The 26,602-nt window shown below is 32.0% G+C and overlaps 2 protein-coding genes and 1 pseudogene across 2 annotated transcripts; 2 read left to right on the top strand and 1 right to left on the bottom strand.

Annotated features, from left to right (window-relative positions):
- Nucleotides 1-4,382: 4,382 nt before the first annotated feature.
- LOC135960305 (phenoloxidase 2-like) lies at nucleotides 4,383-6,690 on the top strand. The gene is made up of 3 exons (XM_065511564.1): nucleotides 4,383-5,988; nucleotides 6,052-6,287; nucleotides 6,364-6,690. Exons 1-3 carry the CDS (start codon nucleotides 4,383-4,385, stop codon nucleotides 6,577-6,579), a joined length of 2,058 nt encoding a protein of 685 aa, XP_065367636.1. The 3' UTR covers nucleotides 6,580-6,690.
- Nucleotides 6,691-10,126: 3,436 nt separating this feature from the next.
- Nucleotides 10,127-12,129, bottom strand: LOC135961287 (phenoloxidase 2-like; annotated as a pseudogene).
- A 4,154-nt stretch (nucleotides 12,130-16,283) lies between these two features.
- On the top strand, nucleotides 16,284-18,731 carry LOC135960236 (phenoloxidase 2-like). Its single transcript, XM_065511478.1, has 3 exons — nucleotides 16,284-18,000; nucleotides 18,063-18,298; nucleotides 18,360-18,731. The coding sequence occupies exons 1-3, from the start codon at nucleotides 16,395-16,397 to the stop codon at nucleotides 18,573-18,575; spliced, it is 2,058 nt and encodes a 685-aa protein (XP_065367550.1). The 5' UTR covers nucleotides 16,284-16,394; the 3' UTR covers nucleotides 18,576-18,731.
- The last annotated feature ends 7,871 nt before the right edge of the window (nucleotides 18,732-26,602 follow it).

Below are 26,602 nucleotides of genomic sequence, written 5' to 3'. Positions count from 1 at the left end.
AATTTTGGAACAGAATTTGATTTCAAATTTACTTTTGCTTTAAAAGTTTCACAATGACCAAGACCATCAGAAAAAATTATGCTAAAATCTTTTTGAAGATTATTGAGTGCTATTTCTAGGGTTTTTCGAGATTCGTTTTGCATTTGTAAGCATTCTTCATTAGATAAATTGTAAAATGGATATTTTATTTCAAACCTTAATTGTTTAAACCAATCGTACCCAAATATGTTAGTTACGTGATCAATATCAACGACATAAAGATCTAATAGTTTCTTTTCATTACCTATTTCAACTTCGACGGTAGTCTTTCCTTTTAATGGTAATACTGTACCACCATAAGATGTCAATACTTTATTGGTAGGAATACACAATGGACAATGTAGTTTTCTATAAACGTCTAACCCAATCAGGGAGCATGAAGCTCCAGTGTCTATTTGAAATACAAAATTTATGTTATTTACCTTGATATCAATCATTATTTTCTCTCTACTGTTTTGAATATTATTAATGCTTGAAGTCCCGATTTCTTCTATTTGACTTATAGATGTTTCTTCTAATGATGTTTCTTGAACTTGACGAACTTTTTGATAGTTTTTATTTTGATCAGCTAAACTTTCCCTTTGTACATTTGTTGCTTGCGATTGACATACTTTCGATATATGACCTAATTTATGACACTTATTGCATTTTGTTTTATTTTTGAAGTGATAACAATCAATTCGTTGATGAAATTTACCACAACCTGGACAGGACTGAAAATATTTATTTGAGATATTAGTTTGTAATCGATTTGAGGAACGTTGTACAGCATTAACGTCAGTTGATGATTCTACGGTACTTCCTATTTCACTGGATGCATTTACAGTTGCTTCGAAAATGTTACAAATTTGTAGCACTTCTTCTAATGTTGGATTTGACTTTTGAAGACAAGATGATCTGACTTTCTCATGTGGTGTGTATAATACGATCATATCTCTAATCTTATTATCGACGTACGATTCTCTGCAGTTTTCGTTATTACATGTAAAATCACATTGTCTTGCGGCTCCACGCAGTTCTGCAACCCATTCGTTATAACTTTGATTCGGTTTCATCCTCATGTTATTATAAAATTTGAATCGAGCCGCCAAGATATGTAGCTTTTTCATAAAATATTCATCTAATGTACTTACTAATTCTTTGTATGACTTCTCTTCAGCTTTACCCTCGAACAATTTTTGCAATAATTCCAATATATCAGTTCCAACCCAACTGAGAAAACAAGAACGTTTTGTGTCATCACAAGAAATGGAGTTAGCTTTAAAATAATGTTCCATTTGAAACTGATAGGTAGACCATTTGTCAACGTCTGTGTTGAATTTTCCGAAAGATGGTATTGATGGCGCATTTTTGTTTTTTGAAACTACATCTTCCATAAGAGATTTATTCTGCGCAAGAATTTGAGTTACAAATTGTTGATTCGACTGCTGGAATTGCTGCAGGATTTGAGATAGAGCGTTCATATCCATTTTTGAATATAAGATGTATATCCTCGTCGCCAAATGTTAAAAATAACAAATTTTAATTTTTTATATAAAACAATATTAAATCTTTATTGAATGAATAATTTTCAAAGAATAATTTTATTTAAAATATGACAGACAAATGTTTCAAAGAGAAATTACAATTAGTATTATTTGTTTTTAAAACAAGTAGATATATTTATAACATATATCAAACAAAAAAATTGCTTATTAGGCTTCTTCCTTCGAAAAAGGAATTTCGGTGATATACTCAGAAACCTGAACTATTTAAGTATATAAGTCTTTGTTTTCAAAACAAAGATATACAGGTAATAGAATACACAGCCATTTTCCAACCGATTTTCAAAAAGGTCTTTAAAATAAAGAAAACAATTTTATATTCAATTTTAAAACAAAAAGATTATGATTTTTGAAGTTGTAACTTTAAGAAAATCGTTACTTCACTAACTTGCTGATAAAAAAGTACTAAAAGAAGTGATCGAGAAAAACTATAAGTATTGCCGAACTCAATGGACGCCAATAAAACAAAATTTCTATATGAGAACTCATTAATCCATCATTAATTATATATTATACTAGGAATGGGGAGCGAAGCAGATCGGGTTAAGGTTGTTTTCTATACGCAGTTACCTTTCAACAAAATAAATTATTATACATTTTATAATAACATGGTGCTACGATGGAAAAAAAAACTTGGAAAACGACATAGCGTGGGTTATAGGGCTTGCTGAGGATATTACAAATTTTGTCTAAAAATTTCCGAAACACCCTCAAATTCAGAAGTTATTCTGAAAAAACAGTTTTCAGTGATGTTCGTCAACTCATCGATCTGTAACTCAGTCAGTATTTGTCCGACTTTAAATTTTTAAACTGATTACGCTTTAAAATGGCGTGCATTTGTTAGTTATAAGTATTGTTTTTGTTAAGAATATCTAAAAGAAGAACAAAATTGACATGGAAGCTTATAAAAGTTTATACCAATATATAAAGTAAATTTAGTTCTTAACAAACCGTCGTTTTAATTATTCAAATCGGATGAAAATTGTAAAAGTTATTCAACTTTTCATCACACCTTTTTTAATATTTTCTCCCCCAGCCCATATGAATAAAAACAAGTAAGAGAGCTATATTCGGCTGTGTCGAATTTTATATACCCTTCACCAAAATATACTTTAAAATAAAAATTTTAAATATTTTTAGGTAAACAAAATTTAATTTTTTTTCCAGTTGTTTTTTCAAAATTGTTTTTTAATTTTTTTTATTTAAATTTTAAATTTTTTTTTTTAAATTTAATAATTTTTTTTTAATTTAAAAAAAATTTTTTTTTAGTTTTTAAATATTTAGTGACAAAATTTTGGTGAAAAAAAAATTCGGGTTAAAAAATATTTTTTCCGATTTTGACCCATTGTAGGTCCAACTTTTACTATAATCTTATATACGTCGTTGCACAGGTCTTTGAAATATCTATCATTAGATATCCATATTGTCTATATTGATGATTTAGTAATCCAGATATGGGTCAAAAATAGGTCAAAAATCGAGGTTGTCCTGGTTTTTTCCTTATATCTCAGCCATTTGTGGATTTTCTCGATTTTAAATAGCAACCGAGCCGGAAGAATTTCGGAGATATTGATGTATCATTCGTGTATGTAAGTTATTTGGGGGCTTCAGAAAGTTGATTTCAACACACAGACGGACATGGCTATATCGCCTCCGCTATCTATAACGATTCAGAATATATATACTTTGTGGGGTCGCAAATGAAAAATGTTGAAATTACAAACGGAATGACAAACTTATATATACCCTTGCCACTCATGATGAAGGGTATAAAAAACGAAAAACTATACAAAAAAAATATTTGTATGTCTCGTTTTTGTCTACATAAAATTGTCTTTAAAATACTGTGCAAAAAATAGGGTTTATAGAAAAAAATTAAAATAACTATTGTTGAATTTGAAAAATTATGAAAAAAATAAAATATAAAGCGAAATTATTTATAAAAACATACACAATTTCTTGGAATACAGATTTTATGCATAGATTTTATGAAAGCTTAATTCTTTGCCTAACAATAATTGTTTAAAATTTTGAAATCGGTCTAAAAATGTGTGAGTTAGAGGTGCTAAAGTACTACAACCTACCCTAAAACCGTTTTTTCAAAATAACTCAAAATTTTGATTGTGTTTCAAAATCTTTGAAAACGGTTTTAGTACGTCCTCACCTAGGCCTACAACCTCCATTAGGAGGCTTTTCAAGTTCTGACAAAAAGTGTCATTTTGTAGCAGAGTGTAATATTTACTACAAAATTCATTCCGATTATGAATTTCTTTTTTCTGTGTAGTTATCCGAACTATTGATCTCGTTTCCTACTATTATACAACATAATTTTTTCATCTAATTTATTTTTAGTAGTTAAATATTATAATATTACTGAATTGAATTAATTTAAAGGACACAATCTACATACATTTAAATTAGTTATTTCATTTCAAACCAAATTTAACTTGCGTGAATTCAAGCAACACCTAAAACAACACATACAAATATATATCTTCTTATCGTTTAAACAAAACTATTGCATTAAGTAAAATGTCATATGATAAAAAACATAAACCACAAGAAAAAGATACGAATGCAAGTAAATTGTGCGTTTTACTATAGATAATGCGTAAAATTATGAATAATTTAGTATAAATACTAAGCAAATGTCAACTTAAATCATCAGTTCCAAAAGTGGAACAAACCAATTAAAATCGTTAGGAGCTTTAAAATAGCATTTTAATAAGAACCAACAACTATTTTACAAACAGAAAGTTCAACGTTTTTTATTTAAATTAAATAAAATACTGATACAAAATGGCCGACAAACAAAATCTTTTACTTTTGTTCGAGCGTCCCAATGAACCTGTGTTCATGGAAAAGGGTAAAACCAGCACCGTCTTCGATGTTCCCGATAAGTTCTTAACTGATCGTTATCGTCCTATTGGCAGTGAAGTGCAGAGTCGTTTCGGCGATAAGGCTGAGAAACGTATTCCAGTACGCGATATTGCTTTGCCTGATTTACGTATTCCCATGTCATTGGGTCGTAATGAACAATTCTCATTGTTTGTTCCACGCCATAGACGCATTGCCGGACGTCTTATTGACATTTTCATGGGTCTGCGCACAATTGATGACTTGCAAAGTGTTGCTGTTTATGCACGTGATCGTGTCAATCCTTTCCTTTTCAACTATGCCCTCTCAGTGGCTTTGTTACATCGTCCTGACACCAAGGGCATGGATTTGCCTTCATTTGCTCAAAACTTCCCCGAAAAGTATGTCGACTCTCAAGTATTCCGTCAGGTGAGAGAAGAAGCTACTGTTGTCGCAGAAGGGTCACGTATGCCAATTGTGGTGCCTAGAGACTATACAGCTTCTGATTTGGACCCTGAACATCGTTTGTGGTATTTCCGTGAAGATTTGGGCATCAATCTACATCACTGGCATTGGCATTTGGTATATCCTTTCGAAGCTGGCGATCGTTCTATTGTCGCCAAGGATCGTCGTGGTGAACTGTTCTTTTACATGCACCAACAGATCATTGCTCGTTACAATATGGAACGTTTCAGCAACAAGTTGGCTCGTGTTACCCGATTTAATAATTTCCGGGAACCCATTGCTGAGGGTTATTTCCCCAAAATGGACTCTCTCGTTGCTAGTCGTGCCTGGCCACCTCGCTTCGATAACACCGTCATTTCTGACTTGAAGCGTGAATTGGATCAAATTAACTTGGACGTTGCTGATATAGAAAGATGGCGTGATCGCATTTTCGATGCCATACATCAAGGTTTCGTTATTGATGAAAGTGGCAACCGTATCGTTCTGGATGAACAACGTGGTATTGATATTTTGGGTAATATGATGGAATCCTCAATCATCTCTCCCAATCGATCATTGTATGGTGATCTTCACAATATGGGTCATGTGTTCATTTCATATTCCCATGATCCTGATCATCGCCATTTGGAGTCGTTTGGTGTTATGGGCGACTCCGCCACCGCTATGCGTGATCCTGTTTTCTACAGATGGCATGCATTTATTGATGACATCTTCCAAGAGCACAAGACACGTTTGTCTCCCTACTCATTGCCTCAATTGCAATATGATGGTGTAACTATTTCCGGTGTTCAGGTGGCTGCTGACGGTGGTCGTCCGAATGTTTTATCCACATTCTTCCAAGAATCTGATGTTGATCTATCTCGAGGCATGGACTTCGTACCCAGAGGCAATGTCTTTGCTCGTTTCACTCACTTGCAACACACTCCCTTCACCTATACCATCAATGTGAATAACAATAGTCGTGCCCAACGTTTCGGTACAGTACGTATATTCTTGGCACCCAAGACCGATGAGAGAGGTCAACAGATGTTGTTGAGAGATCAACGTTTATTGATGGTAGAATTGGATAAATTTATTGTGTCATGTAAGTTGTAATAATAAGTAATTATATTGTGCGCGAGGTATAAAATATATTTTATCTCTTTAGTGAATCCTGGTCAAAATACTGTTCGTCGTCGTTCATCGGAATCTAGTGTTACCATACCATTCGAACGCACTTACCGTAATTTGGAAGCCGGGCGACCAGCTGCTGGTTCTGCCAATGAATTAGAATTCAATTTCTGTGGTTGTGGTTGGCCTGAAAACATGTTGATTCCTAAAGGTCTTCCAGAGGGTATGCAATGTGAACTGTTTGTCATGGTTTCCAACTATGAAGATGATCGTGTAAGTTATATTTAGCAGATGTTCTTTTAATGATTTCGTTGAAATAAAATATGTTTGCTATTGTTTATATTTAAAGGTTGACCAACAATTGGTTGGTGCATGCAGTGATGCTGCTTCTTACTGTGGTGTTCGTGATCGCCTCTATCCTGATCGTCGTCCCATGGGTTATCCCTTCGATCGTTTGCCACGCCAAGGAGCTGATCGTCTGGTTAATTTCCTGACACCCAACATGAGCGTTGTAGATGTTGTCATTCGTCACGATCCCAACAGAGTTGTTCAACGTCAAAATTAACACAGTTTTGGACAAAATTTGTATAAACAATTAAATAATATTTAATTTAATACTGGTACAATTGTTAATCAGAATTTGCAATAAAGTGGAGTTGCGAAATTATATGCAGCATTTTATTTGGTTTTACTGATAATGATATATGACATTTTTATTAATACGATAACTAGGCGTATTAATTAGGGGTATTTAGTACATTTTATTATAGTTTCGATACGTATAGTTTATTATTTCATTCGATCACAAATACAGTTATTACTCACATGTTTCGATAACCAGATTCTAACAGTAAGACATGGATCTTAACTTAGGAAACCAAAAGCGGGTTATAACACTTTGTTTTACAACCGTCATGTTTTCTCTCAGATCAACAAAAACCGAAAGGAGCAATTTTAGACACAATAGAAACTTTTAATTATATAAAAGGATAAAAATAAAGAGACAATTGTGTATGAAATGTATCAAGTCCACTAAAAAATAGAAAATTCTCAAGCAAGGTTTCTGGAGTTCTGAAGAGGAAATATAACCAAATGATTCGAATGTATACTGTTTCTAATTAAATAAATAATATAACACTCCCTAATCTTCTTTATATTTAATAAGAACCAAACTGCCATATTCTAAATAGCAGAGAAGAAACTCCTATGGATAGAATATATAAAAACTCTATTCACAAACGACGGAAGAGCAGAACTTCTAAATAATGATGCAGAAACCAATCTTACAGAAAGGCCAATTACAGAGGACGATTTAGAATCGGCAATTAGATCGATGAAAGACAAAAAGGCAATGCGCCCAGATCAAATACCTGCCGAAGTTCTTAAACTAATAGATAGAAATAATACCCACTATTATTCAGTTTGTTCAACCAAATCTATGAGACAGGCAGGACAGTACCAAGATTGGTTTAAATTGACGTTTATTACAATACCCAAGTAAAATAAGTTATAAATTATACATAGACGAATATACCCAATATGTGAGGAATATTTGGGGAAGACACAATTTGGATTCAAGGAGGACATGGGAACACGAGAGGCATTACTGAATGTGCAAGTATTAATCCAAAATTGTCTAGAGGTTCAAAGGGATATATATCTCTGCTTTTTAGACTACGAGAATGCATTTGATACGGTTAAACATAACAAATTGATGGATATTTCAATCTCAATTGGACTGGAAGAAAGTGATATAATTGGAAACAGATATCAAACATTCATGTTGATGGTGAACTTACTGACAATATTCCAATCTCAAAGGGAGTAAGACAAGGGTGTATATTTTCACCTCTTTTATTTAATTTATACTCGGAGAAAATATTTCGAGAATCACTTTAAATTCGAGATTAAATTCGTTTGAAATGTGGATTTTCCGGCGAATATTAAGCACATCATGGACTGACCGCGTTTCGAATAAAGAAATGCTGATACGTATTAATGTCGGACGTAAATATGAAAACGCTAAAAACATCTTATTTGGGTCACATAATGTAAAATGGAAAATGTATAATTCCCAAAACCATTTTACAAGCTATAATTGAAGGAAGACGACCGAGAGGAAGAAAAGAAATAACATGGTTAAAAAACATTCAAGAATGGACAGGTCACTAAGACGAAAGAAGTCTTCCAAAAAGCAGCCAAAAACAGACAACAAAAAAAACAAAAATATTTAAGAATATATTGTTACTTTATAATAATTGTATGATCGCTAATATTCAAACACGGATTGGCAAATAAAGAAGAAGAATCTTCTTTCTAAAAATAAACCAAATCGGTTAATTTTTACATTTTCTCTATGAAGAAGGTATCAATACAAACAACATCTCTAATTAAACTTTTGACAGTTAAAAATATTTTTCTATTTAGAATGCAAATATTTTATGTAGAGTTAGCTTTTCAAAAAGTATAAATTCCTTATACAAAATTGTGATGAAAATTGTAGAAATTTTCAGCAGTATTTACTTACATCAGATGCTACGAATTTGATTAAATTTGTCACTAACCCCCATTTTCTCAATCTCTGGTTATTTTTTATCGTAACGATAAACTGAGAGTTCTAATACAAAAATATATTAATTGGAGGTTTTTCGTTATGAAAAACGATAACCAGATATGTATGGAGAAAATGAGAATATTTATAGATATTTAGAAATGGTTTTAAAAAAACATTGCGTTGAAATAAAAATATAAATTTTAGGTTGCGCAACCGCTTATCGCTTTTAATCAAAACACTCTTGGCCCACCGTTTCGAAAATCAGGCATTTATGTTCTGCACGGTGGTCAAAACTGACGACTAGTGTTGCAAATTATAGAAAAGTTTCACCAATAACAATATAATATCCTCAATTAAAGGTAAAATTTCCGAAGTCACATTACCATTTTTCAACATTCAAGTACCAAAACTCTTTTTGGTCAAATAATTAAACAAATTATATTGTTTGACATCAGACTTCTATAGAAAGTCCTCGGAATCCAATTTCAACCAAAATTTAAGATAATATATTCATCTTATCTTACAAACACACAGATTTTAAAATTGTATTTTGATTGCTGTTTTTCTATTATAACATTCGAAGAATATATTGAATATGTGGAATAAATAATTCAATCATATGATCAAATGCTTGATGAAATCATACTCAGATTTAAATCAATGAAATTATGACCATAGGAATGATCTATGGAATGATAAACAGATATAAATTTGGGTTTCAAGCTAAAAGGTCAATGTCGTGGTACAGGATGCGATATCCCCAAACACAATTTTATTAAAAATAGATGGCTAAAAGTCACAAAAAGGGTAAAGGGAAAGCAACAATATTTAAGAATTTATTTTGGGGAATTATAAAATATATTTGGCATACAAGTTCGATAAAAAATGTTTAAAATTTAAGAATCTTTATATGTAGGAGGTGGTCGGTCTCTTTTTTGCCAAAAAATACGAAAACAAAAGACAACAATATTTTACTTTTAATAATAACGTGTTAAGAACGTTACAAACCATAATAATTGTTACTAAATTTTTTTTTGTCCTGGTTAATTTTTGTTTATTTTAATCGATTTCTATCTTGGTGCTATTTTTTTGAGTCTGAATTTCTTAGGTATTTATATATTATGAAGTTTTTCTTTAAAATTTGCATCTAATTTTCAAAACTATTTTTAAGGTTGGAAAGTTCATTGAATTAAGCATAAATTTATACAAAAACAACAAAAATTAATTTAACAGTTTTTACGTAATATTACTATAAAACAATATGAATGTCGTGGTGCTATTATTTTGACCGCAGCTGTATATAAAGCAAGAGATTTTAGAATTAATTTTTTAATTAAAAACCACATTTTTAATAAGAATTATAGGTATATACTATCTCCAATGTCTCAAATTCATTTATATTAAAAAATATATTAGTTATATTACAAAAAATCCTCACAAATAGTCCACAACAAAATCCATATAGTCAAAATACAAGGTCCACATATCCAACAAAACATTTAATTTTGACGTTGTACAACTCTGTTGGGATCATGCTGAATTACAACATCAACCATGCTCATACGATCATGGGACGACGATCAGGATACAGACGATCACGAACACCACAATAGGAAGCAGCATCACTACAAGCACCCACCAATTGTTGGTCAACCTTAAAACAATATGTGTTATGTAAAACGTTAAAACTATATTTATAAATTGTATTTTTAGAATACTAACACGATCATCTTCATAATTGGAGATCATAACGAATAGCTCACAGCGTAGTCCTTCGGGAAGACCCTTAGGAATCAACATGTGCTGTGGCCAACCACAACCACAGAAATTGAATTCCAATTCTTCGGCAGAACCAGCAGCAGGGCGATTAGCATCCAAATTACGGAATGTACGCTCGAAGGGAATGGTAACACTAGATTCCGAGGAACGACAACGAATGGTATTTTGTCCAGGATTTACTAAAAAGAAATATTTAATTTTATACGAGTTAAGAAGATCAACAAACATATTTAATGATAAACTTACAAGCTACAACAAATTTATCCAGTTCTACCATCAACAAACGTTGATCTCTCAACATCATCTGCTGTCCTCTCTCGTCGGCCTTGGGTCCCAAGAATATACGTACTGTACTGAAACGTTGAGCTCCACTCGCGTTATTTACATTGATAGTATAAGTGAAGGGAACATGTTGCAAGTGTGTGAAACGAGCAAAGACATTGCCTCTGGGTACGAAATCCATGCCTCTGGATAGATCAACATCAGATTGTTGCCAGAATGTGGACATTACATTTGGACGACCACCATCGGCAGCCACCTGAATACCAGAAATAGTAACACCATCATATTGTAATTGCGGAATAGTATACGAAGGTAAGCGAATTTTATGTTCTTGGAACACGTCATCAACATAAGCATGCCATTTGTAGAAAACAGGTTGTGGAGATCTCCATATAATGAACGATTGGGAGATACGATTGATGATTCCATAATATTACCCAAAATATCTATACCGCGTTGTTCGTCCAAATTAATGCGATTACCACATTCATCTACTACGAAACCTTGATGAATAGCTTCGAAGATACGATCACGCCATCTTTCCATATCAGCGACATCCAAATTAATTTGATCTAACTCGCGATTCAAGTCAGAAATAGCGGTGTTGTCGAAACGTGGTGGCCAAGCGCGACTAGCTACTAAGGAATCCATTTTTGGGAAATAACCTTCTGGAATGGGTTGACGGAAATTGTTGAATCTGGCAACACGAGCCAAATTGTTACTGAAACGTTCCATATTATAACGAGCCACAACCTGATGATGCATATAGTAAAATAATTCACCACGACGGTCCTTATTTACAATTGTGCGGTCACCAGCTTCAAAAGGATACACCAAATGCCAATGCCAATGATGTAAATTGATACCCAAATCTTCACGGAAATACCACAAGCGATGTTCCGGATCCAAGTCAGAAGCAGTGTAGTCTCTAGGCACCACAATTGGCATACGAGAACCCTCCGAAACAACTGTAGCTTCTTCTCTCACTTGACGGAATACTGTGGAGTCTACAAACTTTTCGGGGAAATTTTGAGCAAATGATGGCAAATCCAAATTCTTGGTATCAGGACGATGTAACAAAGCCACTGAAAAGGAAAGGATTTAGGCGATCTCGAGCATAAACAGCAAGACTTTGCAAATCATCAATTGAACGTAAACCCATAAAAATGTCAATCAAACGTCCAGCAATACGTCTGTGGCGGGGAACAAACAATGAAATCAGGTAGAGAAACATCACGTACTGGAATGCGTTTCTCAGCCTTTTCACCAAAACGACTGTGGACTTCAGTGCCAATGGGACGATAACGGTCGGTCAAAAATTTGTCTGGTATATCGAAAATCGTGACAGTTTTGCCTTTTTCCATGAACACGGGTTCATTGGGACGCTCGAACAACAGCAGAGGATCATATTTGTCAGCCATTTTAACAGTTTAGTTCGTAGTTGTTTTGAAATGAAAACTATTGGATTATTCCCACGAATTTTAATCGTTCTTACTTGGATTGTTCCACTTTTGGAACTGATGATTATTGTAGAATTTGTTTGACTATTTATATTCAAACTCGACTTATAAATGCAAATTTTAAATTTCGCACACTTGAGCGAAAAGTTGCAATTTGTGTTAGTTTGCGGTTGCACAGTAAATATATTTTAATAGTTTTTGGTGTTTCATATCATTGATATCATTTTGTTTTTATGTTTTTTGTCAAATAACATAATTTTTGTAGTTTTGCTGATGTATATATCAGTATTTATTGGTAAAATATAAATTTTTTTATAAAATATATAAATATATACATTAAAGAGCCCCAACAATTTTTTTTTGGAATTTTGGAACGCATACCCTCTATTTTTTTATATATATAAAACTATAATTAAATATGAAATTTTGTCTTTCTATCATGATTGCAACCCGTGCCGACTTGCGATTAAGTTTTGTGGTGCATTTACAAGGGGAAAAAATGCAATTCTTTCAGTTTTTGTAAAAAATTTGCCATTAAATAATTACTTTTGCAATTTAATTTAAAAGAATCGATATGTGTACGTAATTGTCGTTCTAATAAGATATAAAACACAAAAATTGGTTAAAAAATGTTAAAGCTGTTAAAAAATCGCCAGGCCATTAACGTGAATTGTAAGAAATGTAGGAACAAAATTAACATATTTTGAGAAATATTAAAACAAAAGTCCATTCTTACTTAAAATATATCCATATTTACTTGTATATGAGTTTTTATCTTCATGGGATACAGTTAACCTATTCGCAGGTATAACCAAAAAAAAATATTTTTTTAACGGCAGTCTCAAAACTACAATTTCTAATTTTTAAAAATTTTGTTAAACAAATTTCAGAATTTTTTGGTCATCACATGGGGATTTATTTACAACAAATTAGGGAATAAAAATGTGAAAAAATTATGTCAATACCTCCTATAGTTTTTCCGTACCTGCGATATAAATTTTGCGTTTTTCGAGAAAAACTAATTTTTTGGCCATATTTTGGCGAATTTCCTTACTCTTATTAATGTTAAGTTAAATCTGTTCAGAATATTATAGTCCAGGTAATTTTAAATATAGTCTGAAAGGGCCCATTTTGATAAAACATTCGAATTTGCAAAAAAAAGACAAAAATTGTCTTGAGTTAAAAAATATTTATTTTGATACATATCCCACTCGCATCCTACTAAGCGACAAAAAGGGTCTTCAAGGAAAATATCTACGCTTTTGTTTGAGCTAAAAAAAAATAAAAAAGGGTCCCTTTTGAAAAACAAAAAAAAGTCAACAAAGTTTTTGATTTCGCGAAAAAAGTCAAAAATTGTACACTGAGGGAAAAATGACGTTGCAAAATCGACAACGGTCGGTGTCATTTTGACACCATACGGTGTCACATTTTTTTGACACCGTAAGTTTACAATTTGTAAGCAAACGGGTACGAATCGACAACGCAATGTTATTAAATTAAACGCAGACGCATTTCAAAGTGAGTTGCTCTGCTTTGTTTTTATAAGTGAGTTTTAATTTTATTTACATTAAAAAATTTTAATAAATATGTTGATAAAAGTGAAGTAAATAAATGGTTTAAAAACCAAAATATAAAAGAAACCGTAATTGTGTTTAATAGCGAATTTGTGTTGATGCAGATGAAGATCCATGGAGTGAGAATATCACCAAATTAAGTGACGACATACAACAACAAAAAATCCTGGAAACAATAAATAATCCTTCAGTTTTTCTACATTAAAAAGGTAAGTAGAGCTATATTTATATAAAATTAACAGCGATGTAGAACATATGTAAGTATTTTTTTATTTTTTAGAAAGAGGACATAAGGACATTTATTGCCACTATTAGGGAATGCTATTTGAAATTTCACATACAGGAACTCCGACAATTGACATCAATAATGTATTTATAAGTATTTATTCTTATTGTATTTAAAAATAAAGAAATTATTATTTATTTTAATTACCAAATCGTACACGAACGGTATCAAATCGACAACGTATGGTGTCAAATTGACAACGGTGCGGTATTAAATTGACAACGGTCTGAGGTCAAATCGTCCACGAACGGTGACAAATTATCAACGGTCTGTTATAAAATCGTACACGAACGAAATTCGACAACGGATGGTGTCAATTCTGCAACGGAATGGTGACATATTTTCGTTGTCAAATTGACACCGTTCGTGTACAATTTGTACACATACGGGGTTGATACACTATTGACACCGAATGGTGTCAAATCGTACACGGATGTGTTAATTTTTTCGCTGGGTGTATGTTTTGAGTTACAAAATATTTATTTTGATATCCCACTAAGCGACCAAATAGGTGTTCAAGGAAAATATCAAACCTTTATTTTAAGAAAAAAAAGGGCCCATTTTGAAAAAAAAGTCAAAAAAGTTTTTGATTTCGGAAAAAAAAAATATTAAAAATTTATTATTTTTTTTAAATATTTTTTTCGAAAGATTGAAGAAAGAGCTATCTAAACTATTTGGGACACATTTTGCTAGGAACAATAGCTAATAAGTTACATGGATAAGAAAAAACACCTGCTTGACCAAAATGTCAAATTTTGACACCCTCTAACTCCGAATTTAATGGGCCACAAGTATTAAGTTAGTAATAGTTGAAATTAGTTTTATAGATTTTAGAATAGTATAGGATATCAGCTTATATTTAAGTAAAAAAAGTCCAGACAATGCCCGGCCATTTTTTATTTTAATTTTTGTGTAAAAACTCTGGTTGTCAATTTGCAAATTTGCATATTTGCAAAAATTGACAATAGTTATATCCCTAATGTACATACATACTTATAAAAGATTTTATGCTTAAATGTGGCAAAACATTGGTGTCAATTGTCAGAGTTTCTGTATGTGAAATTTCAAATAGCATCTCTAATGGTGGCACTGCTTCCCTTATGTTCTCTTTCTAAAAAATAAAATACATACTGATTATATTCTACATCTCTGTTAATTATATATACATATAGCTCCACTTACATTTTTAGTGTACAAAAACTGAAGGATTATTTATTGTTTCCAGGATTTTTAGGAGTTGTATGTCGTCACTGAATTTGGTGATGTTCTCACTGCATGGATCTTCATCTGCATCAACACAAATTCGCTATTAAACACAATTACGCTTTCTTTTATATTTTGGTTTTTAAACCATTTATATACTTTAATTTAATAAAATAAAAACTCACTTATAAAAACAAAGCATAGCAACTCATGTTGAAATGCGTCGGTGTTTAATATAATAACATTGCGTTGTCGATTCGAACCGTTTGTTTACAAATTGTAAACGTACGGTGTAAAAAAAAGTGACACCGTATGGTGTCAAAATGACACCAACCGTTGTCGATTTTGCAACGTCGTTTTTTCCTCAGTGTAAATACTCTCATACTTAGTCTTAAATTAAATGATTACCAAGACGTTAAGGTATCTGACCATTGAAATTTCTAAATTAATGAAACCTGAAACATAAAATTAGCCACCTACAAAATGGTACTTTAATAATAATGACAGTTATACTTAATTCGCCAGTGGTGACGCAAATTTTATTTTCATAAATGGTGACCCCGGTCTAATGAACTAATAGTTAACTTTTTTTTTAAATTTATGTTTTTGACAATAAAACAAAGATATTTAATCAATTTAAGATCTTTTTCTTTAATTTTAAAATTCATAAAAAATTTTAAAAACAATAAGGGAGACTAATTTATTTTGATAATTACAAGGCATTGTAAGATCACAAATGCAAAAGTAGTAGTAGAGAGGTATCATTTTCCCACATAACAAGTCCCCATAAGCAATACTTTCCCTGTATCTCTAGTAATTTAAATCCATAAAGAAATATTCCATCTATAAAACCATAATATCATAAAAAGTAATACAATTCCCTTCCAAAATTCTACTATTATCAATGAAGCCGTACCCAAAATTACATACACAAATTTGTTATCTCTTATCAGCAGAACTACAGAAATTATGTTAATTTTTATGCAAAACTGAAATACCGCTTATAGTGCAAAAACCACAAAAATTAATAAAAAACAAAACCACAGGCAGAATATTAAAACTACTGTCATCAAGCATGACAATTATAAAAAGACACCCAAACAATACACAGCCATTAGTGCCAATACGGAAGCCACCGTAAAGAGATTGCAAAGAAATTCACAAACGGTTGTAAGTCTTCAATTTGAGGCATCAAAAAAACACATAACTTTTAAAAAACCGAAACTATCGCAAACTATCATAATGGCTGACAGAAAAAATTTATTGCTATTGTTTGAGCGTCCCAATGAACCTGTGTTCATGGAAAAGGATGAAAACATTACTGTCTTTGATATACCAGAAAAGTTTTTTACCGATCGTTATCAATACATGGCTAATGAGGTGCAAAGCCGTTTTGGACAAAAAGTCGAGAAACGAATTCCCGTACGTGATATTTCTGTACCTGACTTACGCATACCCATGTCCTTGGGTCGTCAGCAACAATTTTCGTTGTTCATTCCACGCCACAGACGAATTGCTGGACGTTTGATTGACATTTTTATGGGTTTACGTTCAATCGATGATTTGCAAAGTGTTGCTGTTTATGCTCGAGATCGCCTAAATCCTTTCCTTTTCAATTATGCCCTCTCAGTGGCTTTGTTACATCGTCCTGATACCAAGACTTTGGATTTGCCATCATTAGCTCAAAATTTTCCCGAAAAGTTTGTAGACTCCACAGTATTCCGACAAGTGAGAGAAGAAGCCACTGTTGTTTCGAAAGGTTCTCGTATGCCAATTGTGATACCTAGAGACTACACTGCCTCTGACTTGGTGCCGGAGCACCGCTTGTGGTATTTCCGTGAAGACTTGGGTATCAATTTACATCACTGGCATTGGCATTTGGTGTATCCTTTCGAAGCTGGTGATCGTTCAATTGTTAATAAGGATCGTCGTGGAGAATTATTTTACTATATGCATCAGCAGATTGTGGCTCGTTACAATATGGAGCGTTTCAGTAACAATTTGGCTCGTGTTGCCAGATACAATAATTTCCGCGAACCCATTGCTGAGGGTTATTTCCCAAAAATGGATTCCCTCGTTGCCAGTCGTGCCTGGCCACCACGTTTCGAAAACACCACTATTTCCGATTTGGACCGTGAATTGGATCAAATTAAATTGGATGTTTCTGATATGGAAAGATGGCGTTCTCGCATTTACGATGCCATAAATCAAGGTTTTGTTGTCGATGAAAGTGGTAATCGTATTAATTTGGACGAACAACGTGGTATTGATATTTTGGGTAATATTATGGAATCTTCAATTGTCTCTCCAAATAGGTCATTGTATGGTGACCTACACAACATGGGTCATGTATTCATTTCGTATGCCCACGATCCTGATCATCGTCACTTAGAATCATTTGGAGTAATGGGTGATGCAGCTACTGCTATGCGTGATCCTGTTTTCTACAAATGGCATGCTTATGTCGATGAGATATTCCAAGAACACAAAATTCGCTTGCCTTCATATAATCTGCCACAACTGCAATTTGATGATGTAACTATTTCCGGTGTTCAGGTGGTAGCCGATGGTGGCCGTCCAAATATTTTATCCACATTTTGGCAACAATCTGATATGGATCTATCTAGAGGCATAGATTTCGTACCTAGAGGCAATGTCTTTGCACGTTTTACTCATTTGCAACATGCTGCCTTTACATATACCATCAATGTGAATAACGACAGTGGAGCTCAACGTTTCGGTACAGTACGTATATTTTTGGGACCCAAGACCGACGAGAGAGGACAGCAGATGTTGCTGAGAGTTCAACGTTTGTTGATGGTCGAATTGGATAAATTTGTTGTAGCGTGTAAGTAGAAACACTAAAAAATAATTTTATATTATTACAGGAAATATTTTCATTCTGTTAAGTGAATCCTGGTCAAAATACCATTCGTCGTCGCTCTACTGATTCCAGTGTTACCATACCATTCGAACGTACTTTCCGTAACTTGGATGCGAATCGTCCTAATGCTGGTGCTCCCGAAGAGTTGGAATTCAATTTCTGTGGTTGTGGTTGGCCCCAACACATGTTAATACCCAAGGGTCTTCCCGAAGGATTGCGCTGTGAATTGTTTGTTATGGTGTCCAACTATGAAGATGATCGTGTAAGTATATTAAATATCTACAAATCATAGTTCATTCAACTTTAATTGTTCTTCTTTAAAGGTTGATCAACAACTGGTTGGTGCTTGCACTGATGCTGCTTCATACTGCGGTGTTCGCGATCGCCTTTATCCCGATCGTCGTCCCATGGGTTATCCCTTCGATCGTTTGCCTCGCCAAGGAGCTGATCGTCTGATCAATTTCCTGACTCCCAACATGAGTATTGTAGATGTTGTTATACGTCACGATCCCAACAAAGTTGTTCAAAGCCAAAATTAATTGAACGCAGTTGGAAATTAGATTTCTCATAGATTACTATATTGTTAAGAGTAAGTGTATTCCTTCTTATATATACAAATTTAAGTGTTAGCTAAAATTTTGTGTAATGAGTAAATTAATTATAAATGTTAGTATAAATTATTCAACAGCTCGTAAATTGTAAATTAAAAAATATGAAGAAATTTTATAAAAAATAAATTAATTACTTTAATAAAGGAAATTTAGCTTTTACTTGAAACATTGGTAAGATATCCCAGTGAGAACGATTTTCGACGGTTGACGGTTTTGTAACGATAAACCTCCAATTAACAGTTTTTTGTATGAGAACTGTCAGTTTATTGTCACGATAAAAAATAACAAGAGATTGAGAAAATTGGGGTTATTCTGTTAAATCTTTAAATAAAATGATTGAATTTTGACCGAATAAGGAATTTTTCATAAGTTTTCTTCTTAAAGTTGGAGTATAATTTAAGTGATTTGTTGCCAATGGATTGATTCGATTATATCGATACTAAGTAGTACGGTATTCATTCGAGTAATGATCGTTCGATTAATCGAATAATTTCTTACGAATAATTATTCGAACAATTTTAAAATTACCATTTTCGAATAACGAATAATTCGAAAAATTTTATGTAGAATTATCGAATAAAACGAATAAATGTACATACAATATATTTAAATTTATTAAATTGCTTAACATGCAACATAAATCCAAATTTAAATAAGTAATAACACTATGCGACAAAAAATAATACCTGGAAAGTGATACAATTTTTCTGGAAGGTGCTGCTGAAAGGTATGAAAACCCGGTTTTTTACCCGTAACTCAAGATTTTGGAGGTGTTTTGCAAATTTGAAAAACATATTCTTATTTTACTCGCTAAAGCCTATCAGAAAAATAGTATTACTTTCCAGGTATTTCTACTTTATTTTTTTTGTCTCATGTGTAATGACTACAAAAATGTTATTGTTTCTGAAATTCAACGAATAACTAAAGACTCCTTTGATCACTGTAAATCAGTGGGGCTCAAACACATACCATCAAAGCTTTGGTTGTGTTGGTAAAACAGCGGAGAATAAAAACAACAACACCACAACTGATTTAATTTTGTTCTCTGAGATGAAACCCAGCGGGAAAAAGATGCAGTAAAGAGGCCTTCTTAAAGGCCTTCTTTTGCAGACACAAGGACTTCTAGCCGCATTGCATAATCATTTCAATTTTACACGGCGTGTCATTGCGAACCAAGGCCTTGCACACTCGCTGCTGTTAGAGGGCTGAGAGAAGGCCTACTTTGCAAGGGCTTCTAGAAGGCCTAATTGGGAAGAGCTATTAGAAGGTCTGCTTTGGAAAGGCTATATGCAGGGCTGCTATATGGTCTTTTGCCTGTACAAATACCTGTTATTACTGATCTAATGAAAGGCCTGTAGAGGAATGTCATATGGAATGCCTAGAAAGGTAGGACTACTGCAAAGCCTGCAAAGTCTTATGGAAGGGCTACATGAGAAGGCATAATAAAGTGCCTAAAAGAGAAAAAAAGCAGTAGAATAAGGCATCAAAGGACGGCCTATGAAAAGTCGTGCATTTTCAAGTTTTATAGAACGTCTACCATGGAAGACCAATTTAAAGTCTTATTAGAATATCTAAAATAAAAATAAGAATTATAATGAAGTTGTTTGTTTAATTTTTTGAAACATGATAATTTCTGATTACGTACTTACTTAAAAAACAACAAAAATAAATAAGAAGCCACATCAAGCAATTTATTGTTGTAAATTTTGTAAAGAGAGTTAATCAAAGAGATGCAGAGTATTTTATTTTTTCATGGAGACTATTTTTATTTAACCACTTGTTATTAGAAGGGGATTCATAGGCCTTCTTGAACACCTTCTAAGAGCAGGCAGTGTGGAATGAGTATCGGATCTTTTAGAATGTGTAAGTATGCATTTTAGAAGGCCTACAAACTGAAGTCCTATAATTTTTTCCCGCTGGGAAACAAAGCAACAAACACATGATCATTATAAGACAACACACAAGTAAGCTTATAGTGTATGTGTATCAAACATATATATTATACATTAGCAAATTTTACTGCTAATATTGAATTAAATATTGGATGTATGACTTAAAAATATTAGTTTTTTTTAAAATATTTTTATTATTTAAAGTATTGGCCATTGTTAGTTATGACCTTTTCCCATCTTTCTGGAAAAATATGGATTTTAGTAAACTGCTCAACTTTTGATGAGAACGAATCAAGCCAATTTCGGATACTCTGTTCCAAAGTGAAGCGTATCCCAGAGGGATCGTTCTGCATCGATCGTAACTAATAGTAGTCGAATGGGACAAGGTCTGGACTATAAGGCGGATGAGGCAAAACTTCCCAATCGCTTCTTTCTAAATCGTTTTTAAGAGGTAATGCAAAAAGTGCCACAATAGTATCGAGTGTGCCATTGTGCCACTCAAAACGTAATAGTGCCAAAAATGGCACAATTGTGCCACAAAACCCATCACTGGTAGCTCGTGAATGACCTAGTTCAATTGAACTATTCACTCAACTGAGCGAAGTGAATCATTCATCATACTGAGCGTTTTCAACTGTGCGGTTTTGTTTTATGCTCATGTTTCTTTCAGTACTCATGAAAGAACTGCACAAGCACAATCATTTGTCATCTTCAATGTTTCACATCCCAGCAGTAAGCAAGTAGTCAATGTATCCCTTAAAGACAGTAATTGTCACAAATGTCTTATCACTTGGCTGACTCCATTTTATATATTTTGGTCATTTGACACGTGTGTGCACTTTGTAGTGCAGAGAGAAGACAATTGGTTACTTTATGCATCCCAAGTAATCTAGCGTGAAGACAATTGTCACTTAAGTGTCTCTAAGTAATCTAGAGTGTAGTCACTTTAAACGTTTTGTGTTTTGTTACAAAGTGGTTTTTTACAAATTGTGTTAATATAATTCTCATACAGTTTATTTTTATTTTTGCTTAAGTATATTGATATCGCATGCAACATAGCATGAAGTCAATAGTCACTTTAGTGTCTCTTAGTAACCTATGGTGAAGTCACTTCAAACTTTTTTTTGTACTGCAGTTTATTTTACCCACCAGAAGCGTTGACTACCTTCGATCAGCTATCCGATAGTCACATTGTAATGAAAAGGGTGAATTGACCCCCTGCTTAGGACATGCACGTGTTAAAATAACTAGACAAGTAGCTGATCAAGTAACCAGTTACAAAGCTAGCAAGGTAACTGACGCTATGTAACCAGTATGTGAATCCAATGCGTTGCCTACTTTGGACTAGCTATTAGACAGTCCCATTGTAATCAAAAAGAAACAATTGACCCCCTGCCTAGGACATGCCCGTGTTAAAATGACTAGTCACGTGGCTATTGAAGTAACTAGCTCCCACCCTAAATGATGGGTAAAATCACTAGTTCGGTACTGTCTCCTAGAACTGCTGGGATATGTTTGATACTATTTTTTATTCGGTCTCTGTTTTGTTCCATGTTAGAAAGATCCAGCATTTTACACATTTTTTAGGAAAACTCTGCGTACAAAATACAAAATAGAAAAGAAAAGATATACATATTATAAAAACGTGTAGGAAATTATGACCTCTTTTCAAAAGTGTACGATATTTTCAAGAATTGAAAAAATTATAGAAGACTTTTTTCAAAAATATGGGAATAAAAATGGTAGATGATTTTTTTGGAAATTTTTAAAATGCAATAAAAGTTTTATTAATGAATCATTTTTAATGAAATTTTACATCTACATATCGATGGCTTAATATAAAAATGCGTAACTCGATTTTTTGTTACTTTACAGGAGAAGGAAAAAAATTAATAAAATCCATCAAATTTTAGACACAATAAAAGTTTAAATGCAATTTTTAATAAGAAGAGACATCACCATTTAAAATTTATTTTTTTTTATTTTAATGAATTTATTTAATATAATTCTTTTTTCATAGAAATTTTTGAAAATAAAAAATTAGTTACGCCTTTTTTATATTAAGCCATCGATATATTTGTTCAATTCACAACTGACGTTGTACAGTCGTATGAGTTATAAGTCGTCTGAATATACAATAGTTGTACAAATGTTGTTGATAATTTCTATATAAATATTTTGACAACACCTACAACATTTTTACATATGTTTTTCGCATGTTGTATGAAAATTTAAGTGTTACCAAAAGTTCATATTTATACATAAGCAAAAAAATTTGTTAATTTTAGTGAAAAATAACAACCAAACAGTATAGATGGGGGTAGTGCAATCATTTTGTTCATATTTAGTGCTGAGTTGAAAATTAGCAGCCTCACTAAACATTAGTGATAGTGAGTTAAAAAATTTTGCACTCAAAATTAAATTAATTGATTTAAAAAAATGCAATCATCAGTTTATTGCAACTTTTTTGTATGCACTAACTTGAGTGCAACTTCAAATTGTGCACTAAATTTTTAAGTTCAAAATGGTTTAAGTTTATTCCTGTACACTAATTTAAAACTTAAGACTAATATTTCATTAAAAATAACAAAAAATATTTAAAATTTTTATTTTTCGAATTTGGATTCAACAATTTCATGACTACTCATTTTTGAAAATGTAGTGATAGTATGTTTAATGCAGCCTTTTTTGATTGCAGATTAAAATTTTGCACTACTTAATTGTAGTGCTGATTTTTGCACTAAATCTTCGTTTAGTGATAGTTAAAAAATTATCACTATCACTATTTTTTTTAGTGCTAGTTAAGAAATAAGCAATATCACTAAAGCTGATAAAAAAATAGAGCAAACTAAATTTTTTGCAATTTTAGTGAGTGATAGTGCAATGCTGATTTCAATCAACATTTAGTGCACTATCCCCAACTATGGTATCAAAGTAACGTCAGCAGAATTTGCTTGCCCTATCACGCGTGCTAGGGAATTGTGATATTGAGCGACTCTGCTGTAAATGACTGGTCCGATAGCTCCTTTTATAAATATGTAAATATGTATTATAATTTGAATAATTTTAAACGTTTGATCGAATTATTCGAACAAGTTAAAATCTCTTATTCGAATAATTCATTATATTCGAACAGAGCAAAATTTAATATGTAATTTGAATTCCCTACTAAGTAGTAACTGAAAATCAGTTAACACAAAATAATTAGGATTTAAATAACCGAATTTGTGTCCACTAACAATTGCATTTAATTAGCAATTTATTGTTAATTAAATGCTTCACTCTAAATGGTGAAGTATTTAATTAACAATAAATTTGGTTATCACAACCAAAAATATTTTCTCTCTGTGAGAAAAACAGAATATTTTTTATTTAAAACAAGAAAATTAACATATCCAGTAGTTCGACTTAAAACTAATTTAAATTTTAAGCTCTAAAAGGAATTATTATGATGCCTAATATTAAAAAGTCTTAGAATATTCATATTTAGAGAAATGAATTAAATAATAAATAGTTTAAATTTGTCTATATAGATTTTGATTTGATTAATTTTTCCAGATTTAACTTAGTCGGACTTCTTAAAACTTTTAATAATGAAAACAAATACAAGACGTGCTTCTCAAAACAATTATTTCGTTTAAATTAGTTACTTGGTTTAAAACAAAGAATATTTTAATGTTTAAAATCTTATTTGCAAATAGTGTCGTTAATCATGAATTGTTTTCGTGAGTTAGCTATTCGCAAATACAAAATTAAGTTACTGTATGCGGGAATTTTTATACCCTACACAACCATAGTGGGGAGGGTATTATGCGTTTGTGCAGATGTTTGTAACGCCCAAAAATATTAGTCTAACACCCACCTTAAAGTATACCGATCGACTTAGAATCACTTTCTGAGTCGATTAAGCGATGTCCGTCCGTCCGTCCGTCCGTCTGGTCGGCTGGCTGGCTGGCTGTCCATGTAAACCTTGTGCGCAGAGTACAGGTCGCAATTTTGAAGATATTTCGATCAAATTTGGTACATATTATTGGCCCAAGGACCAAGCCTATTGAAACTGGCTGAAATCGGTCCATTATTTCACCTAGCCCCCATACAAATGTCCTCCCGAAATTGGACTTTATCGGTCATAAATGTTTAATTTATATATGTATCTACACAAATTCCGCTCCAAATAAGTTTTATATACACAAAATTCATGTCACCAAATTTTGTTACGATCGGTCCATAATTAGTCATAGCTCCCATATAGACCCGCTTCCGAAAATCACTTTAACGTGCATAAATCCCATAAAAATGTTGGTAAACACACAAAATTCAACATAGTTAACTTTAATATAGACATAAATCACACGACCTAATTTCATGGTGATCGGTCCATAATTGGTCATAGCCCCCATATAAGACCCACTTCCAAAAATCACTCAAAAATATAAATTATTGAAATTTTAAAAGAAAATTTTTTTTTGCTCTTTTACTTAGTGTAGGGTATTATATGGTCGGGCTTGACCGACCATACTTTCTTACTTGTTAATAAGCCGTGCGTATAAACGTAATATTTAATTATTTAAAAAGCAAATATCAAATATAACATAAGCAAAACATTTATTGAGTTCGTTAAATTGAGTTATAAGTATTGTTTTTGTATAACTAAAAGAAAAACAAAATTTATCAATTTATACAAATGTATATAGGAAATTTTGTTCTTCAGAAAACATAGTTTTAGTTATTAAAATCGGAAGAAAATTGTAAAAGTTATTCAACTTTTCAGTAACACCTTTTTTAGTATTTTCTCCACCAGCGCATGTGAATAAAAAAAAAAACAAAAAAAACTATACAAAAATAAAATATTTGTAAAATTTTGAATTTTCAAGGTAAATTTGTTCGAACTTTTTTTTGAAAAAGTTTAATAACTTTTGCAAATTTCAACCGGTTTTAACAAATAGTATCTCATTTTTGTCTATATAAAATTGTCTTTAAAAAACTCTGCAAAGAAAAATAGGTCTTCATATAAAAAATTTAAAATAACTATTGTTGAATTTAAAAAATTACGAAAAGTATAAAAAATAAAGCGAAACTTTTTATAAAAACTTACATAATTTTTTTGCAATATACTTTTGATGTACACATTTTATGAAATCTTCATTCTTTGGCTATACATAATAGTTTAAAATTTTGAAATCGGTGTAAAAGTGAGTGAGTTAGAGGTACTACGACCTACCCTAAAACAGTTTTTTCAAAATAAGTCAAAATTTTGAGGTTGTTTCAAAATCTTTGAAAACGGTTTTAGTAAGTCCTCCCATTAGGTCGTTTTTCAAGTTCTGGCAAAAAGTGTCATTTTGTAGCAGAGTGTAATTTTTGATCGTTTTGCATACTTGAATTTTGGAAATATAAATAAAAAATACGCCCTCTATACTTTAGTTTGTATTGTAATGTTTCCCAAAATGTTTAGCATATATTTTTCTTAGGTTTTTAGAAATAGTTGTTTTTTTTCCAAGACAATATGTGTGTTCGCGTACTTTCCAGTAAAAATATCCAGTAACTTTATTTGAGAGAGTAAAAATAAATTACTCTCAATCTGAAAAATTACAAAAAAGTACGTGAACAACAATTTGTAAAAATAAGTTGTATTTTACTACAAATCAATTCAAAACGTTTGTTTTGTGTTATTTTTCATCTTTTCTTTGCAAACTTGTAAATTGTATTAATTTTTAACTTTTTAGTTTTGTTTATATTTGCAACCATATGTTTTAAACATATTTTTTATGTTGATATTTTTTACTGGAGAAAAAATGTCCAGTAAAAAATATCATGTTCTCTATTTACGAACTGTCACTTTTAACACTCTCTGGCTCTCTCGTTACAAGTTTTTAAAAGTAAACGAACGGAATCCCGTAACTTCCAGTGATAATTTGTACAAATTATCAAGTACGCGAACACTACTAATATATACCTACACATTTCCAACTTTGCTATTATTATAAATTTAAATTCAGAATGAAAGACCTTTGTAATTAGTATTTTAATACTTATTATTTTCAAATAGTACTTTTAATATTTGTA

Source organism: Calliphora vicina, chromosome 5 (assembly GCF_958450345.1).
Source record: "Calliphora vicina chromosome 5, idCalVici1.1, whole genome shotgun sequence".
Classification (NCBI taxonomy): domain Eukaryota; kingdom Metazoa; phylum Arthropoda; class Insecta; order Diptera; family Calliphoridae; genus Calliphora; species Calliphora vicina.
Note: the sequence above shows the minus strand (reverse complement) of the source record. Positions and strands in the feature narration are given on the sequence as shown.

Coding starts and splice junctions, on each gene's coding strand:
- LOC135960305 (XM_065511564.1), top strand. CDS start 4,383: ATGGCCGACAAACAAAATCTTTTACTTTTGTTCGAGCGTCCCAATGAA. Junction 5,989..6,051: donor GGATAAATTTATTGTGTCAT/GTAAGTTGTAAT, acceptor TTATCTCTTTAG/TGAATCCTGGTCAAAATACT. Junction 6,288..6,363: donor CCAACTATGAAGATGATCGT/GTAAGTTATATT, acceptor TTATATTTAAAG/GTTGACCAACAATTGGTTGG.
- LOC135960236 (XM_065511478.1), top strand. CDS start 16,395: ATGGCTGACAGAAAAAATTTATTGCTATTGTTTGAGCGTCCCAATGAA. Junction 18,001..18,062: donor GGATAAATTTGTTGTAGCGT/GTAAGTAGAAAC, acceptor CATTCTGTTAAG/TGAATCCTGGTCAAAATACC. Junction 18,299..18,359: donor CCAACTATGAAGATGATCGT/GTAAGTATATTA, acceptor TCTTCTTTAAAG/GTTGATCAACAACTGGTTGG.